Here is an 18,276-nt window from a genome sequence, read left to right on the forward strand (position 1 = left end):
CACAGAGATGAAATTCAAATATTCCTTTCACTTGATTAGTAGAAATTGAACTGATGTCAATTTTTCTTCACCTGATGTATGATTCAAAAATATTGATCAATCCGAATTTGTGGCAATTTCATATGAGCTTGATGGAGAATGTTTTCATTAAAACCTACTAATATCCTATCTAGGAAAATTGCATAATATTATGCTTTGACGTGTGATTAGAAGAAAATTAAACGAATAGAACTTAATTCCAAAGTAAACAAAACGTAATGTACTGGATGGCATGTGAACAAGTGCATATGCGTCTAGGTGGGAAGAAAATAGAATTTTAAATTTAAAACAATACATGTATTGATACAGATATCGAACAAACATAATTCGTTTTAATCTTGTTGTTGATTTAAAGCTTAAAATTTTATTCTGGAAGAGATGTGAAATTATTGCAGCGTTATTGTTTTGAATAATTTCACAGAAATGAATTAATTGTTGTTGCAACTGGGTAAAATGAAAACTGGAATTTATTAATTTCGTTCTCATGAACAACAATTTAAAACAAGCTTATTTTGCAAGTGAAACTGTTGAAAAATTAAAACAACTGTGATGAGCTGCTTGTTTTTCTAGCCTTTCATTCATCTTATTCAACAATGAACAGGAAGGATGATTATTGTCCATTAATAATAAAGATGTATTATTGATTGCTACTACTGTCTTCTCTGAACTGTTGCCGACCGACTTTAGCACTTAAACGGCTACAAATTTAAACAATTAGCAACTGAATAGTCGTATTTCTATTGTTTTGTGTTGCAATTTCGCGTAGCATTGTTGCGGCGGAAGTTACTGGAATGGTGCAGAAATTATTTTTCAACTTTGCTAATTGTTCGATAATTTCACCTCTGTTCATCACAAGATGAGATTATTCATTGTCTGTGTAAGCTTAGCTTTGGTAAATAGCATAAAAATTGCGCCATAATAAATAGGATGTAGATTTCCTTTCACGTTTCAGTTCATATTTTGATCGTTTGCTTTTCATTCAATTAAAATGGAAATTGATCAACTGAAATAATCTTCCTTGAACGAAGTGATAAGTTGTTAGCATCGTGTTTAGGAAACATCGAACAATTTGCCGCGAACTGCTTGCTCTTCAAAAGTGCTATTCGATTTCTTCATCGGCTTTTCAAACAATAATCGAACATTAGATTTCTGACCTCATATCAGAAATGGAAATCATGGAATGAAATGATCTTAGCTTAGCTTGTTTATTATTGAAAATTTAAATAGAATCTCGCTTTTGAATGTAAAATTTACCATCGCAATGAATGAATGCAGTTAATGATTGAAGAGAGAAAATAATATTAATTCAAATGTTCTTTCTACTGTCGATTTACCCTGCAATGTTGAGCTTGTAACAAGATCTGTATGGCTTAAACAATTTTAAGTGATGCAAATTGGAAAAAATCGATGCTGTTGTTCACTTTTATTATACTTGACTAATGATTGTTTATTGAAAAGTGAAACAAACAACAGCAGGTAGCAGGTATTATATAAATTTTGAAAATCTCAATTTTTCTTGAACAAAGTAATGAAATTGAATGAACAACATTTGCATACAAACTGAGTTAACTAACAGTGTGGCAGCAGCTGTTGAAGCAAGCTAGCTGTCTATCTGTCAGCTTCATACATGCGCAGACAAACAAACACGTAGGAGGGTATAGAGATGGGAACTTTTGAAGTGGCTTGTTGACTTGTTTGTTCAGCATGAGCGATTATTCAATTAGCTAATCTTGAATGACTGTTTGAAGTTGAAGAAACTATCCTCTTGTCGTATTTAACTGATGAATGACAACTTTTTTTCTTTTCTCTTTTATTTAAGATGCTATTTAGTCTTATTTGATTATTTTCTATATACACAGTGGTTAGTGTTGTCATTATAAATGACCATTTTGTGATTTTGTTTTGTAAGATTGATCGACTTTCAAGGCAAACAACTTTTTTTAAGAAACGTTTTGCCTGTATACGTTGCTCATGCGATATATGGTCAATGATTGCATTTACTTGTGATTAAAAATACGACAATTTCATTCACATCACTTACTTATATATATCCCATCATTTAATACAAATAAGCTGACATTTGCTTGATATTTAAAGATAATATTGAAATTTTATGTTGAAAATTTACTTAAAATGAAAAGAAGACAAACCCCCATTTTTATTAAAAAAAAGCTTTTTTGTTGAAGCTATTCATTCATTCGAATATCTGTGCGTATTGTATACATGATAAGCCAGGTGGAATGCGATGTTGAAATTAGAATAATTTGTGTAAAGTAATGTTTCTCATTTTCTTATTATTTTGTAATTAGACTGGATAAATAGTTGAGAAAAATGTCAGATGCTTGCCAGATTTTAGTTCCGTACAGTGAGATTGGTAGGATGAGTGGTGTGAAAAGCGTGAATTGCATCGTCGTTGGCATTAGGCTTCATGTTTGAAATCGGCTATACACGAAAAAGCAATCAACTAAATGCATTTTTACACGTCTATTAACAAAGCTATGAAACATAGCTAGTAAAACACATTGGGGAAAGACATCTCTCTGTTTTGAGTTTCAATTTATTTCCTTTGTTCTATTTACTAATTTACAATAATGAAATTGAACTTACCTTAAACGGATCTGTACAACGTAAGCATGGTGTGAATTTGGGAGCATGTTTGGCGTGTAACAGTATTTATGTAATTATGTAAAGTTAGAGATTGTTGTCAGTTGGGATATATTCAAATAAATTTGTTGGGAAACTGTCAATTTTACAATGAAGCTTCAAAAGCAACCAGTTGGGTGGTTGGTTGTCTGGTTGGCTGGCTGGTCGGTAGGTTGGTTGGTTGGTTGGTTGGTTGGTCAGCTTAACGACTGGACGTTTCAGTAAGTAAGCAGTAAGCTGAATTCAGTCAGTGAAAAGGTAATGTAGAGAAGCGTGTTTTGGAAACCGGCTACAAACAGAACCCATCGATGGAAACGTTTTTGGCGGTCAATAAAAAGACCGCGTGGGCAATTAGCAGGTCGGCCATGCGCGCATATTCAATTTACCAGTTGGCCGGCACCGAGAGAAAGAGAGACTGAGAACCGGTCACCGTATTGAATGCTTTTACCTTCAAAAGCAAAAACGAATCAGACAGAAGCTATTTTTTTTCTTTCCTTTTTTTAAGCCAAACTCATTATCTTATTGACACTGCTGCTTTGGAGAGCACAGAAGCGGAGATCAGGGCTGTAGAAAGGGCAGTGGACAGAGGCTATTTGTTTGTATGCGTTTTTTTCAGTTGCTCATCTTTGACACAGTTGATGCTGCAAGTGGACAATTGAACAATTTGCCTAACACGCTGGCACGATTTTCTCATATGCTGCATTCTCAAAATTCTGTCTGTCTCAGTATATTTTCTCTCTCTGTGTGTGTGTGTGTCTGCCTGCGGTGACAACGATGTCATCGATCGCGCGTATTTCATTCAGTTTATGACACATCGAGCGACGACAAGGTTGAACAAAAAGGATATTCACCTCCATTCTCTTGATAAATTTTGCAGTTGTTTTTTTTAATGTTTTTGTTTTTGAAATGTTTTATTGGAAATTTTCAAATAGCTAAACTTCCGAATATGTCCACCCTTTCAACAGTGAGAATGGAGGAAATGATTCAACAGCGCGAAGAATATTATTAAAAATTTACATTGTCATCTCTGACGTTATAATCGCTGAATAATGATAGATAGAACGCTTCATTAATTTGGTGACGTTGAAATTTTATTGGAATTGTGAAAACAACTGTCGAGAGGCAGGCACCAGAGGGGGAGGGAAGGGTGAGAGACAGAGAGCAAAATTTCTGTTCTGCTTTTTCAATTTTATATATTATTTGTTGTTGAATTTGAAAAATTGTTATAAAATTAGATTTTCTTTTTGCAGCAGCATTTTCACGAAGAAACTAGGCTTTTATAAATAAGCGAAAACGGTAACAAGATGATTTTTCTCCTTTGTTCGAGAAATGCCAACATTTCTTCTTTCAATATTTATGCTCTTTTCATGAATGGGAAAACCGAAAGAAAAAGTAAATCTAATTAAACGAAGCATTTATTTGTTTATTTATTTTACTTTTTACACACAAACTGAGCAAAATTTATGGTAGTTCTTCTTTTTATTCTGAATGATTTATTCCATTTTTTTGAAGCATACGTGAAATTGTTTTTTCGACTTGCGAAACTAAGCAATACAGGCAGGCAGTTGTGATTTATTGAACTTTTATCTGATGACATCAGTACTGAAGCGCAAACAAGCGGTTGACACCGACTGAAGCAGAAATTAGCGTCCATTTTTTTATTGGAAAATTCTGATTCACTTATCCATCACAAATATATATATGTATATATTTGCAAATTTGAACAATCATTTTCTATATAGTGCTGAAAAAAATGCTCACTGCTTCATTTCAAATGAACAATATTTCATTTTAACAATGTATGTCAGAGAAAATTCATTGTGCCGTTTTAGAAATTGAAATTTCATTTGACAGAGAATTAATTCATTTGCAGACTGAAAGACAAACTTTTTCTTCAACTGAGAGACGTGATTCATGGTTGATGTTGGTCTTTTTAATTTCAAATTCAATGCAAGCAAAAATAACTAATAAAGTGATAAATAAAATAATATCAGGTGTTCTTAGGCAAATTTTTGAAATCTCATACGCTTGTTTCTCTTCCTAGTAGAAGAGGAGAATGTGAAAGTGCTATATATATATATATATATATATATATATATATATATATATATATATATATATCATTTAGAACAGTTATTTCTTGTTCAATATTATAGTCGCTTGAAATAAGTCAATAATATTCAGTTTCAATTGGTAAATTTGTTACTATTTTCTTCAACAATACAAGCCATCGTCATGTGTCATGCAGATTCTTGTTAGATTTGTTGGTCTAGTTTTTATTTTATTGATTGTCACCTTTGAACGAAAAATAAGACATTTTTAACGATGCTTATCTTGGAAAATTTAATTTTACAATCTTGCATTCTATTAGTTTTTATACTTTTTCAATTATTAAACATCCTTATCCGTGACTAACCGTTGGTTTAAAGTTGAAAAACTGAGGTTGAAGAAGAAGAAGAAGCGATTTGATTTTGCTTTTCATGTTAACTTTTTCAAACGATCATCACATCTGTCTCTCTTCTTTCACTAGAACTTCAACCCCGGATATAAAATATGCATGCGTGCATGAACATAAATTTATTTATCTTTGACATTTTGCAGATAATTTATTGCGGTCTATAATTTCGGACTGTTGATTAATGATGTACAAGTGGTAACATTTGTGCTTTGTTTATGCTCTCGAAACATAATATATATCTTGTGGGAGGTGATGATTTTTTGGAGATAAGCTTTTATTGAAATATTGTTTCTCCTCTACTCAAAAGAAAATGAATGAATTTCTGCAGTGTAAATGATATTTTTAAATAATTCTGTAAAAGGTGAAACAACAGTGAGAAAGCAAAATTGATCAATATCCGTATTTCTTTATGGCTGAAGAAAACAAAATTGTCCATTGATATTATAAGTTAAGATTCTTAATCATGACATATGACAAGGGGCTGCGATCCGTTCAGCTTACATGTGTTGATTACAAATGATGAATAAAAGCGAAAGTGCACTTTAAGATTGACAGTTTTGTTTACCTTGAAATAGCTTGGAAGTGTGTTCGTTTTTAGCTATTTTTGTGCATATCCTTAGCAAAGAAGTTTTGAAATTTGATCAGAACAGCCAACTGCACGAAATGCTCTTTCTATTGCTAAAAGTGAACAAATGTTTCTCTTCGAAGTCGGATGCACGCAAGAAAAATTTATTAGCCTAGATTTTAGTTTGTTAGTTTCTATTTAATTTAATGTCAACATTAATTTTCAAATTTTTCGCATTTCAAAAGCGTCGCATTGTAATTTTACGAATACGCTGTAGTTTGTATAGATGAGCATCAATTTATGTTCAGAATAGATTAAATGGGCTTTTGTTTCCTGCAATTGTCATTGCCGTTTAGATCGCGCACACGCTGCATGCACACGTTTTACTGCCGTGCTCATTGTCTTATTAACCATTTGTTTGGCATTGAAGAAACATCTTAACTTAGAAATTGCAGCAAAGCCTTCTTTTCAAGTCTCCCTCTAGCTGTGCTTGTTTTAATTTAATTTTCATTAACCTACTCTTTGCTTTCTGCGTTCTTTGCTTCATACCAACGGTTGTGGATGGGCGAATATGAATATATTAAAAGTTAATAAAGAATACTTTATATTCATCGTCAAAGGGAAAATTGACTAACAATCATTGAATCCACTATTGAGATTTTGCATTCGTACACTTGTGTTGTCGATTTGTTCAATTCAAAATGAATACGTTTGTTTATTCATCTGTCTATTGCGGTGAAATTATATCCTTCGGGATTTATATTAAATTTGTTAAAAATAAATATTTTTCAAACTTATGAAACAACGATGCATTAAAAATTATTGTTTTTCAATAGGTACGAATTAAAATCTACTATTTCTACTACGTTCCTTTATGTTAAATGAATAGATATTTATTTCAACAGCATCATCATCATCAACGACAACAACAACAACAACACTGGCAGAGTTAGTTGTAAAATCATGTAAAGCAGAATGTTACATAAGTTTCGTTACATGAGAACAGATCGATGGATGATTTATGATGAAATTGGTGATAAAATCTTCAAAACAGACAAATAGGTATATAGATAGATAGATAGATAGATATATATGTGCACTGGTTGTTTATTTAATGATAAAAACGAAGTTCCGTTTCGTAAAATAAACAAGCAATAAGAGCAGTAAATGTAATCAAATTAAAAAAGATTTCAAAGTAGAAAAAGCTTTTATTCTTAAAGCATGTAGAAAAATTAAACAGAATTTTAAATTGCACGACAACCTGTTCTATCATTTTCTCATCTTTTTCTCGAGTGCCACTAGCATTATTTGTCTACGTACACAAGCAGCAAGCGAACTACTATTCCACTAACGTTTTGCTTGCCCCTCTCTTTTTCTCTCTCGAACTCTGCTATCGCGTAGTGAACATTTCTCATTTCAGCACGCCGGCAAAGTCATCATTCCCAAGTGATACTTTTCAGCCATGTTTGTTTGTGAAAATTGTTCTGAGTGTGTTATTAATAATTTAAATTTTATCGCATCCAACCACCGAGGCACTTTCGTTTCGTTAAAATGACACTTGAAAATTTTTCAGCGAAATCACGATTCACAAAATTCACACTTTTCTCAAGAATCTTCTCTTTTTTTCTTTTATTTTGTATTCTCATCAATTCAAATCAGTCAATCAAATTTGAAAAGTTCTATTCATTACCAATTTGTTAATTATATTATTATTATTCTTATTATTTGAAAATATCGGTCAGAGTTTGTAGGAAAATGCCATTAAATGATCATTGCATGTGCAAAATTGAGTATAACGCCATCATTTAATTGAAAACCTTCAACTCGTATTTACTGAACCAATCGATAATGTTCTAATTTAATTGGCTTTTTGTTTTTTGCTTTGTTCTGTTATTTTTACTTTTATTCACTATTTTGAACAGCACTTTGAAAACATTCCATTTGACGTATGTTGTCTTCTGGTCTGATCATTCTCAATCAATCTCAATCTACTGGCAATCTCGTATTTTGCTTGTTTATTATATTGAGAAAAAAATAATCATAATTCATCTTTTCACCTAATGAACTGTGTGTATTAGACGTGCAGATTAACCTCTAAAAAGGATTGGCCAGTAGTTTTTGTTGTTATAGCAATTTCTCTCAGGAATAATAAGCTGATCACTAGTAAGTAGAAAGACTGACTCTGTAAAGCTGAAGTACCCGTAGCGCTGGTAGTCACAGTTTGAAACATTTTTTTCACATTCAAATTTTTCTTTTCAATTTAGCATATTATTATTATTATTCAGTTGATGATATATCAATCAATTTTCCATTGCTCAACGATTGTAATAATGATGTGCAGGCTTTTTCAAAGTTGGATATTTTGGGGTCGTTTTATTTCATTTTATTAAAAATTGTACAGATTCAGTTGTGATCAACAGATTGTTTGCCAACAGCTTCTTCAATTTTACGATTGCTAAATTGCATCCACGCTGCTGCGCCTACAGCATTTTTTGCTGTTGGAGATGAGAGAGAGAAAATTTCTTTTCAAAACATTGCAGCAAAAAATTAAGCTAATTAAAACTAGACAAATAAATCATTTTACACTGCAAACAATGGTCTTCAATGGTGAGCAGATTTGCAAAATGCAGTGCGAAACTTCACTGTTTGTCTTTTAAACCGAAATTGTGACAGATCAGCATCTGAATTATATATACGGCAATTTTTATTTCCTCTTATATACGAACAACAATAGCACTGTATTTTATAAAAGAAAAAAATTTTCCTGTTGTACTGATATACATTTTTATTTCCCAGGATGCATACGTACATGTTTTTTATGTTAAGAGACTGTAGGTTTAATTTTCTCAAATTAAATTAAAGTACTTATTTATGAATAAATAGATTAATGAAAGAGAAAAACTTAACCTACTACTCATTACTACCAATAGATATATGCTAGATAGCTGGCTAGATAAACAATTGGTCTAAAATGGCTGAGTGTAACAACATGGTGGAAGGGAATTAAATTCTTTAACGTAACACCAATATTTGGAAAATATCTCTCTTCTTTCATAAATTTAGGAGGTTCTTTATAATCAAATTGACTGTAGAGTTGTTGTTTCAATTGGATCTTAATTTAGAAGAATTGATCACCTGGGGAAAATTGATTTTCACATTTATTAATCATTAAGAACTGAATAATTGATGTTCCGAATTTGGCTCTTCAGATTAGTAAACAATTCTACTATGCTGAGATTTCTTTCCCCGAAATTTGAATAATATATACAATGAATCGATTGTAAAAGCTTCACTTACCGAATGTATTTGGTTTTTGACGTGTCCGATTGTTGTTGTAATGCGGTTTGCACTGGTTGCGATTGGAAATTTCAATTGCAGTTTTGTTGAAATACTGATTCTTTGTTTTCCAGTTGACAACAAGCGGGTGGACAGATGAGCAAATTTGCGGCAGGTTCATTCGAATATTTTCGTCGTCAGACTCTGCAAAAGCGCGTCAGCCGCCTGTCTGTCGTCTGTCTCCAATTCAGCACTTAAGTCTCTCTCTCTCTCTCTGTGAAGCTGGCGTTCCAGCTAATCACTTGTTCAGTTGACCAATCACCGTCGTCGACCGATCTCGTCGCTGGATGGGATTTTTTCTTTCTTTTTCATCTTTTTTCTCATTCAAAATGTTCCCAATCAATTCCTTTGACCAGTGGTCAAGCAGTTTTTGCTCTGCGTGATTTTCATGAAATATTTTTTTATCATACTTGCCAACAAATACAAATCTTGCATTAACAAACAAAAAGCCAAGCGTAGCTGGCAAAAATTTTCAGTCAACCAATAGTGTTTGTTTTGTTTCCACTGCTAAACTTTTTCCCATTTAATTATCACGTTTTAATTGAAAAATTCCAGTTTACACTAGAAATTCAATCATCGGTTGGTTGGTTGCTGTTTTGTGATTTATTTTCAAAGAAAAAGAAAAGCTAATTAATGCATTCTGCAAGAGCAATGCATCATTGCATTTGTCAATACTTAATATGTACTTTTTATCATATTATGATGAAAACTAAATCCAAACGGATCATGACCAATTAACTCATGATAAGGGGATACTTTTCAAATTTTTTTCAACTTCAAAATTCAAACTTCAATTCTTCAGTGTTTATATTTTCATTTGTCTACTGAAATGGGAAGCTTTGAATACTGTGCTGTTTACGGACATTTTCAATTATTTGATTCAGAAACGGACAACTAGCCAGCAATAAATTGGGTTGATATGCAATTTGTATTTGTTTGTGCAATATGGAAATGCTGAAATCAATATTGCCGACTTTCTGTTTGCGACATTTGCGTTAAATGAAGCTGTTGAAAATCGGCGACAAGTTTCAAGAAATTATCGCTTTAATTAATGTAAAAATTATAGTGTTCTGTTTAACTCTGTTCATAATTTCAAGCATCTTAATCAAATATTTCTTAACACAAAATACGTATGCCAGTTTAGGCTACTAATTCAAATAACAATTTTGCTCATTATTTCAGAAGTGTAACTGTTTTTTATTTTAAAGCTTCAAAAGCAGTTGTTCAAAACCGAATGTTAGTTAACCTCATCTAAATACACCTTCACACACACATTTAGAATGATCTTCAGTGAGGGTGATTAGAAATTTGTTTTATTGGTGTCTGGTGATTGCGTTCTTGTACTTTGGCGGTCATGGTAAACGTTTACGTATCAAATAAGTTTTTTTTAATAAATTTCGGGCTTTGTAATGTTTACGTAATTCATTATTTGTTCTCTTTGACTACTAGGTGTGAAGCGTTTAGCAGAGGGTTTTGGCTTAAATTTAATTGATAATTTTCTACGTTCAGATTTAAAAATAACAATATTTACTTGAATGGGTATTTATTTACAATTTAATAACTTTACTATTCAAATGCATTAATTGCAATTCATTGCATCTGATAACTATATACTTTGTTACAATTTTTAACGATATATACTTGATTGTCAATAATACTGTATGGTTGTGCGAAATTTGACTCGTTTGACGTGTTGTCCATATGTCAGTTTAGGTTTTTTTTCATTTTTTAATTATACATTTTTTATTTTTATTTTTAAATATTTGTTTTAATAATTTTTTTTAAATTTATCGTCTACTGCAGGAATAGAAGCAAACGGCAAATGTGCGTTTGCATAATCAGATTATTAATTGATAATTTCTAAATGGTGCATGTTCTTTATTCTGCAGTTTGTAAATGTTGAAAAAAACTGATCGGCTGTAAATGGTTGGGGGAAATTTTTGCTCAAAAAGTGTGTCATCACGCCCATCGTTGTTTGCCCAAAGTGGTTGCGTTAGGATGTGCATGAAATTTTTTTTCAACTCAAAATGTCAAACAGTGATAAGTTTTCTCGATTTGATTTTGTTTAGTAAATTTCTATTTCAGTGCCTGCGTAATAAACTGAAGAATGTATTCTGTGGTATGATAATTTGGTGATGAATTGAGCTCTTTTTTTTCTTTTTGACTTTTCTGCTCTAATTTTATGTATTGTTCTTTTTTGTACGTTGATGCGGTGGAATAGCTGATTGCAGCAAAATTATCTCAAACCAGCCAGCCAGTTGATGGTAGTTGTGGACCTGTTTGTTTTTTATTCATGGAAGTGAAAGTTCGGTTGAATTGCACAGACGACAGTATCGAGGTATGCAAGTTGTTTTCTTTTTTTCTTAAAGTTTAAATAATTGTTTGTTGTGTTGATGGTTATGGTGAAGAAATAAAAATTTTCAAAGCCTGCTATTGATGTTGTTTAGCTCCAGGCAATGATGGAATGACGAGACATTTCATTGCAGTGGAATGTTGTTTGCCCGGGGTTGAGCGCTATTTACGCGCTTGTTTCGATTAGTATTATTTGTTGTAATATATAGCTTGCTGAAAAAATGTGATGTTTTTCTGCTTTTTCCGTTTTGCAGTGTTGTTTGCCGTTTCTGGTAGTGCAAAATTTCTCATCGATCGCTTTGAAAAAGAGTAAACAACGCTGTTAACAACAGTGCCTTTTGGCGAAATGTGATAGTCCTTTCGTTGAGCAATATGAATTAATCATTGTGGAAGTTTAGTGCATTGTAGTTAGTGTTCCATTTTGAACTGTTTAACTTTGCTGCTTGAAAAGTTTTTCATTTCTAAAGCGAGCACGATTGTTCTGTGTTATTTGATTTATTGCATGTTGATTTTGTTTCATTTTCAGATTATCAGACAATCCAAGCCGTTGGCAGATAATGGTCGAGGGCTGACCACACAGGAGAGTAGTAGTAAACAGAAAAACGACAACAGCACCGAACGCAGCAGTATGATTTCACGAGTCAATTTGGAAAAAGCCCAAATGCGCATCAGCCGTTGGCACGGTTTTCAAATTGCCGCTTTGGGTTGCGCATTCTTGTGCTGTACCGTGGCCGCTTTTTGCCTCAGCTATGCTTTGTTGTCGTTACAGTCCGACTGTTTGCTTTTCGCTTCATGGAATTATACAGTTGATACGCAGACGAAAGTGATCAGAGTTTTCTACGACCAAACCCAGTGGGGTGATAGTTACCAGTGCAGTTTGACGTTGTATTCACTGGTGACCGCTGCTTTGGCTTCATTCATGTGCTGCTGGTTTTTCATTTTTTTCAGACCCAGGAAAGCTTTCCCAAGACAAAAGTACGTTTTCTTTATTTGTACATTTAATTATTTGCAAAATAATTGATCAATTAATCATGGGCAAGAGAATATTGCAACAGATGAATTATAATCGATCTTTCCAACAACAATTCATCGTCATAAAAGTATTTATTGTGCAAATAAATGTTGCTAAATTCTACTTTTCTATCTTTGAGTACCCATTCCACAGCGTCGACGCTTGTATTGCCGATATTGCTCATCAGTTTTATATTTGTGATGCTCATGATCATTGCCTCAAGCAGGTTGCTTACCGGTCTGTTGTATTGGTGTGACGCTATTGTCAAAGAATTTGGAAGGTACTTTTTGTCGTCACTTTATTTTTTTTGATTTTTCAATTAAACAACACTAAAATTTACGTTAAAGTTTTAATTTCATTCGTTGCATTAACTTTGTGGATGTTGAAAAATGAAAAAAAGAGTAATATGCAAATATTTTGTACTTGTCGTTTGTATCTAAATTTTAATGCGAATATCAAGTGTTGAAGTGTAGTTGTTTAGTGACTGATTTTTACTCAGCTTACTGATTGATGACTGATTTTTGTATTTATTGTTATTTCAGTTGCAATTTTCCATCTGATTATGAGATCATTCTGATGTGGAATGTGAGAACGATCGACTATTTCGGTTTTCTCGCAAGCAGTTCGGTAGGGTTATTTTTTATTTTGTTCTTATTGACAATGAAACTTAATGCAAAATTTATATTGTTCAGCTATTCGCGTGGCTCGGCTGTGTGCTCTGGTTGGCAGTTTTTCTCAGTTTACTCGCTCGTTGGTGTATGCATATTGATTTTCCCGGAGCTTATGTTTCAAATGGAAGAGCTTCGTCCAATGCGCAATCGGTTGCTGCTTAATTTGTATTTAATTTTTAATGATGATTTGTTTTATGCGTCTGCTGCTGCTTGCATGGCCTCTGCTACGAATAATGCTTGTGGTTTTGCATTTCAATTCTACGGCAGAGTTCCAGTTTTTTACAATTTTACCACTATTATCTACGGTGCAATCAATATTAAACTGTTTTATGCATGCATACATGTACAGATATATTTCTGCAATAAAAAGAACAGTGAAAAAGAAGAATGGAAAAAGTAAAAGTTTCATATTTTTCATCATTTTTATTTTTAAAGCGACACTTACTATTCATAATGTGGTATATGTAGTGCTTGAAAATGGAAATATGTTTTGTGCAGAACACACGCATATGCATATATATATATATTTATTTATTTATTTATTTATTGTTTTTTTTTCTTTTAAGTTTTCATTCGGTTAGCACATTTTTTATCCAATTTAGCCGTGGATGCGCATTTTTCAAGCATGTACGATTGGCCACGACAACCAGAATTGAAATGAGCATCTGAATAGCGACAAGTCCGTGTACGGGTTCGTTGGCCGCATTCGCAGTTCGACCACGCAGACCACGGTGCCCAGTCGGCTGTTTCCATTTGAAATTGTAATTCCAATTCATTGCTAAAAGTCAAGCTATTCGAGTGGGTTTGGTGATTGGTCAGATGGGCAGGATGGAAACTGATTTTTCCATTTGCCGTTGAATTGTGCAGATTCGGTTTCAGCGCTTCGACCTCGCTATGGTCCAGTGTTGGAGTTTCTGCTATGGACGTAGTGATGGTCGATGATGGCGGTGCTGATTTGTTCAAAATTTGTACGCTTTTGATCGGTTCTTTCTGCAATGACAGTGGTGATGTCTCTTCTGACAGTGTTCGTGATGTCGAGAACAGAGCAGGTAATTTCAGATTGTTTGTTGCATTTTCTGCTGCCGGGTTTTGCTCTTGTCGGTTTGCTTGCTTGTTGTCAGTAGAAAAAATAACAAGCTTGTTACGTTCCACTGTGTTCGTTTTGTAGAGCGGACTTGGAGTAGCCGAAGGGGGCCCAGTGCGCTGCGGTGCACGGACATTTGGTCGGTTTGTTGTTCGCTTAGGGTTTTCCATACTTGACAGTGAGGACTTTTTCAAAGCTGCCATGTTTCGAAGCAGCTCCGAGTTGACTGAATTAGGGATCACTGAATTCTGGAAGGTCAGTTTTTCATTTATTGGAAACGAATTAGTGGAAATGTTCGTTCTCCTCACTGTTATCGACTGATTCAGTTTGCATGGCTTCGACTCCAAGTTGTTGCCATAGCACCGATGACCACGTATCACACTACAAGCTCGCACCCGAATTCGCTCCTGATTCTGGCATATACTCCAGTGGGACCATGCAGTCCAAACCGAAGCGTACACTTAAAAATACATAAAGCATCAAGCTTGTTTCATTAAAAACAAGCCACTAACAGTTGACTCTTGTTTTTCCAACCCTATCTATGCACATACGTAACAGCTAGTGGTGACTGAGCATTTCTATGTGCACTATGTTGTATTGTATTGTATTGTATTGTACTGTATTGTGTTGTGTTGTTCTATTGTAAATTCTTACTGTATGAATAATTGTCATGCACAAGTCGGTGCTTGGGTTTCACAATGGCGCTAACTTGATTGTATCGTAATTTCTGCTTGTGCTCTGCTAAAGCCCGCTTTACGTGATCTTCATCTGCATTGTCAGCTTCCCCACTGTTTGAATTTGCAAACGTTTTTTCAGTGCCTGTATTTTCTAAAAGTGTAAACAGATATTTTTTTTAAAAATATTCTCCCCTGTCTTTGCATCATACCGTTTTCTGGGATAGCTTGAATATGAATGACCAGCAGTGTTGCGGTGATGTAAAAAATGCCAACCTGCTTGAACTTGGGCGCAGTGGACGACAGTTTGATCATTTGTTCCAATCTGGATGGCAAAATCAAAATTGAGAAAAAAATTTTTTTAATGCAAAGTGTTTTAACCAATAGATTAATAAAAATTTATTTATTGATTCAAGCGAGCTCTTGTGACACCGTAACCGCCATGAAATGAGCAAACCTTCACTTGTAGAGTGGCTATTTCCTTGTGTATGCGGTGTCACTGGGCGACGAGCTGCTTGCATTTTAGGTTGACTGACGAAAGTGATGTTGCATCTGATGAACTGGCAACGTTGTTTTCAAGGTCGTCAAAAGCACAACTATATTTGTACGCCGTGTTAGCTTTTTTATTCCACAACCGCCGCTTTACACTTTTCTATACTATTTATTCTTCATTTGATCTGCTGGCTGATATTTGCACTTATTACATTTCGTTCTTATCAGAATTCATTTTTTATCACCTGGTATTGTATTTTTATTCTTGAATCATTGGTTTGCATTCAGATCGATCAACGTTTTGAAGTTGATGCGCAGGCTACACTGAACAAATTCAGCGAAATTTCATAGTACCGTTGCAAAATAAGCATGTGAACAGTCAGTTTTTTTAGTTGAATTGGGATTAAATTTTCGCTGAAACAATGTTGGATGTCCATGTTATAAAGCTCATCATCACTTTCAATGTAGACAGCGTTGGTTGGTTTCACTTGTGACTTCAGCTGTTCACGTTGCGTAATGTACTGGTCATGTGGTCAATGGGATAACTGGAACGAAAAGTTGTGTATTCCAATTTAGGCTGCTTCGTCTATTAGGTATGTAGGTCGCATGCATTCATTTTGATAGTCTTACCATAATAAAGCAGTGGGAAAATAACATTAAATTGGATCATCTTTTACAGTAGCGGCTTCTAGGACAACGTGAAATTTTTTTGCAGCTCTTTTCGTGGACTATCAAGAAAATAAAAAGGGGGCGTCAAAAATTTGTTGCATCTCTGAGGTTGCTTTTACTTCGAATTTATTTCAGATTACGAATTCAACAAATGACACACAGCCTGTTTGAAAAAAGTTATTAAAATTGAAATCAAATACTATTTTGATTCATTTCCGAATCATAAGCTACTGTTGGCTTGAATTCGAAAACTGAAATTTCTCTGGAACAATTTTGACGAAAATATATGGAAACTGAACTGATTTCAAATGCAGCAATTACTAGAAATAGCTGAAATTGTTCATCGACTGACAATCACTTTGATCTTTTAATATAAGAAACAGGTAAAAAGTTAATTTCCACTATTTCTAATTTTAAATTCTATATACATTTAATTTGTAGTACTTTAAAAAGATTTTATTTTTCATTTCAGAATTTTTCTTCTTGATAACTTCATTTCTGTCGTATTAGTAGCAGTATTTTTTACATATTAATTTCCAGGTATAATAATTAAAAACCAATACTATGGCACATGTATATATATATTTATTTATTTATATATTATATCTTGTTGAATTTCATATGGATTCGCAACGTATTGACAATTAATGCAAGGTAATTTGATATGGTTGGAATAATTTGCAATGTTGTATTGTTTAAATTTCATGTATGAATGAATTTATACCAGTAATAAACTATGCAAATTTGCAAAACCACCATTTCAATAAGAAATTGGGCTATTTAGCCGGTAGCAAGTTATATTTGCATAATGCATCTCTGAAATCTTACTGAATCGACCGTTGAAATTTAATTAGTAATCTGTTGAGTTACTGAAGCAGCAGTAGGTGACCAGCGCTTTTCCCTCTCTGCACTAAGTGATCTACTTCATTCATGATGGTGTATATAATCTTTATGAAAGTAAATTTTGTTGCTCAGAAATTTTTTACATGAATTCTTTTTTATGCAATCTATTTTCAGATATATTCAGGTGTTTTCGACTTGTTTTCATCAATTAAAAATTACAGTAAGCAATGAATTACTTTTCTTTCCAATTATTTAAAGAAACTATTATTTTCAATATGTTAAATTTGAGATGTTTTGAATATAAATGATAATTTCTATTTTACCGATTGTCGATCATCAAATCATTTTTTTATTTGTCCAAATATTTCAGTTTGTTAAATTGCTAATCTATTAAGTCCGTGTAGTAATATAATTTTGAATTGTATGCAAACTTGCAAATAAAAACGTAATAAATTCTGTGATTTAATAAAACGATTTTACTGTACTTAGGCCTCCAGCAGGGGGGCTATATTACTAAATGAAAATTAGGTTGTTTTACTAGAAGCGAAGTAGTTTGCTAGTCGTATAACTTTTTTTCTAGAATGTCCTTCATTCATGCACTGGAATTCACTCAGTCGATGGTCACGGCAGCGCGTGGTTAACTCCACCATCATCAATAGTGAAAAGATAAGTTTTTTTTAAATTATATGGCTGATATTCAATGCATGCTATTTGCATGACTTTGCAAATTGAAACTAATGGATACTAATACGTGCAATTGATACGTAAATTTTATGATTTAAGAGAAATTAGCATCACCTACACCGCTGAAATCGAACGGAGGTAAGTAAAAAAGTAAAGAATCAAATGCACTGTTATTCGTTTTATCTAGTTGTTTCATAACAAACATTATTTTTATAATGTTATTCAGATCCTTGAATTCTCAAAGAATTCGCTATCCCACTCGCTATTTGTCAAATGTGAAAAATGCTGTTAGACGAGTTTTTGCTTTAATTTCTCATTTATTCTTATAAGAATATCGAGATTTCAATTTCAGGTAAGTATTTTTTTTCTTTTTTGAATTAATTTTTAGATGAATTGTTTTAGAATTGGTGAAAAGTAACCGAAACAGTTTAGGACTGAATCAAGAAGCTGTTTGTAACACGTTGAATTCAAGAGAGATCATCAGGTAAGTTTTTTTACAACTGAAATTTTTTACTTCCTGATATGCTTGATGGAAATGATTTATTGAGAAGCACTAAATATTTTTAAACTCAGGTAAGTAATTTTTTAAGTGACTCCATTTTATGAATCATTCGAATGATTCCAAATGGAGGGAACAGAAGAGAGTATAAGCATAAGCGGAGTTCCGGGAGGATAGGATAGGATAAGATGGAGGAGAGTATAGGTGGAGAGGGAGAGCTTAGGTGGCCAGGGAGAGTACAGGAGGAGAGGGAGA

General features: G+C 33.3%; 4 protein-coding genes across 4 annotated transcripts; 3 read left to right on the forward strand and 1 right to left on the reverse strand.

Moving 5' to 3' along the window:
- The first annotated feature begins 2,793 nt into the window (after nt 1–2,793).
- Nucleotides 2,794–3,691, forward strand: Tsp_02882 (hypothetical protein). The gene is given in 5 exon segments (XM_003379165.1): nt 2,794–2,874; nt 2,950–3,107; nt 3,188–3,287; nt 3,299–3,407; nt 3,615–3,691. 5 exon segments carry the CDS (start codon nt 2,794–2,796, stop codon nt 3,689–3,691), a joined length of 525 nt encoding a protein of 174 aa, XP_003379213.1.
- A 4,811-nt stretch (nt 3,692–8,502) lies between these two features.
- On the forward strand, nt 8,503–13,238 carry Tsp_02883 (SMEK protein). The gene is made up of 6 exons (XM_003379166.1): nt 8,503–8,536; nt 11,273–11,379; nt 11,920–12,368; nt 12,545–12,685; nt 12,948–13,032; nt 13,098–13,238. Exons 1-6 carry the CDS (start codon nt 8,503–8,505, stop codon nt 13,236–13,238), a joined length of 957 nt encoding a protein of 318 aa, XP_003379214.1.
- A 399-nt stretch (nt 13,239–13,637) lies between these two features.
- Tsp_02884 (SMEK protein) lies at nt 13,638–15,355 on the reverse strand. Its single transcript, XM_003379167.1, has 3 exons — nt 15,292–15,355; nt 14,815–14,988; nt 13,638–14,620 (listed from the first exon to the last, which is right to left on the reverse strand). The coding sequence occupies exons 1-3, from the start codon at nt 15,353–15,355 to the stop codon at nt 13,638–13,640; spliced, it is 1,221 nt and encodes a 406-aa protein (XP_003379215.1).
- A 1,591-nt stretch (nt 15,356–16,946) lies between these two features.
- Tsp_02885 (hypothetical protein) lies at nt 16,947–18,128 on the forward strand. The gene is made up of 8 exons (XM_003379168.1): nt 16,947–16,952; nt 17,013–17,022; nt 17,419–17,508; nt 17,622–17,664; nt 17,749–17,818; nt 17,853–17,874; nt 17,925–18,006; nt 18,113–18,128. The coding sequence occupies exons 1-8, from the start codon at nt 16,947–16,949 to the stop codon at nt 18,126–18,128; spliced, it is 339 nt and encodes a 112-aa protein (XP_003379216.1).
- Nucleotides 18,129–18,276: the final 148 nt, after the last annotated feature.

Source organism: Trichinella spiralis (assembly GCF_000181795.1).
Source record: "Trichinella spiralis strain ISS 195 chromosome Unknown Scfld2, whole genome shotgun sequence".
NCBI classification, from domain to species: Eukaryota; Metazoa; Nematoda; class Enoplea; order Trichinellida; family Trichinellidae; genus Trichinella; species Trichinella spiralis.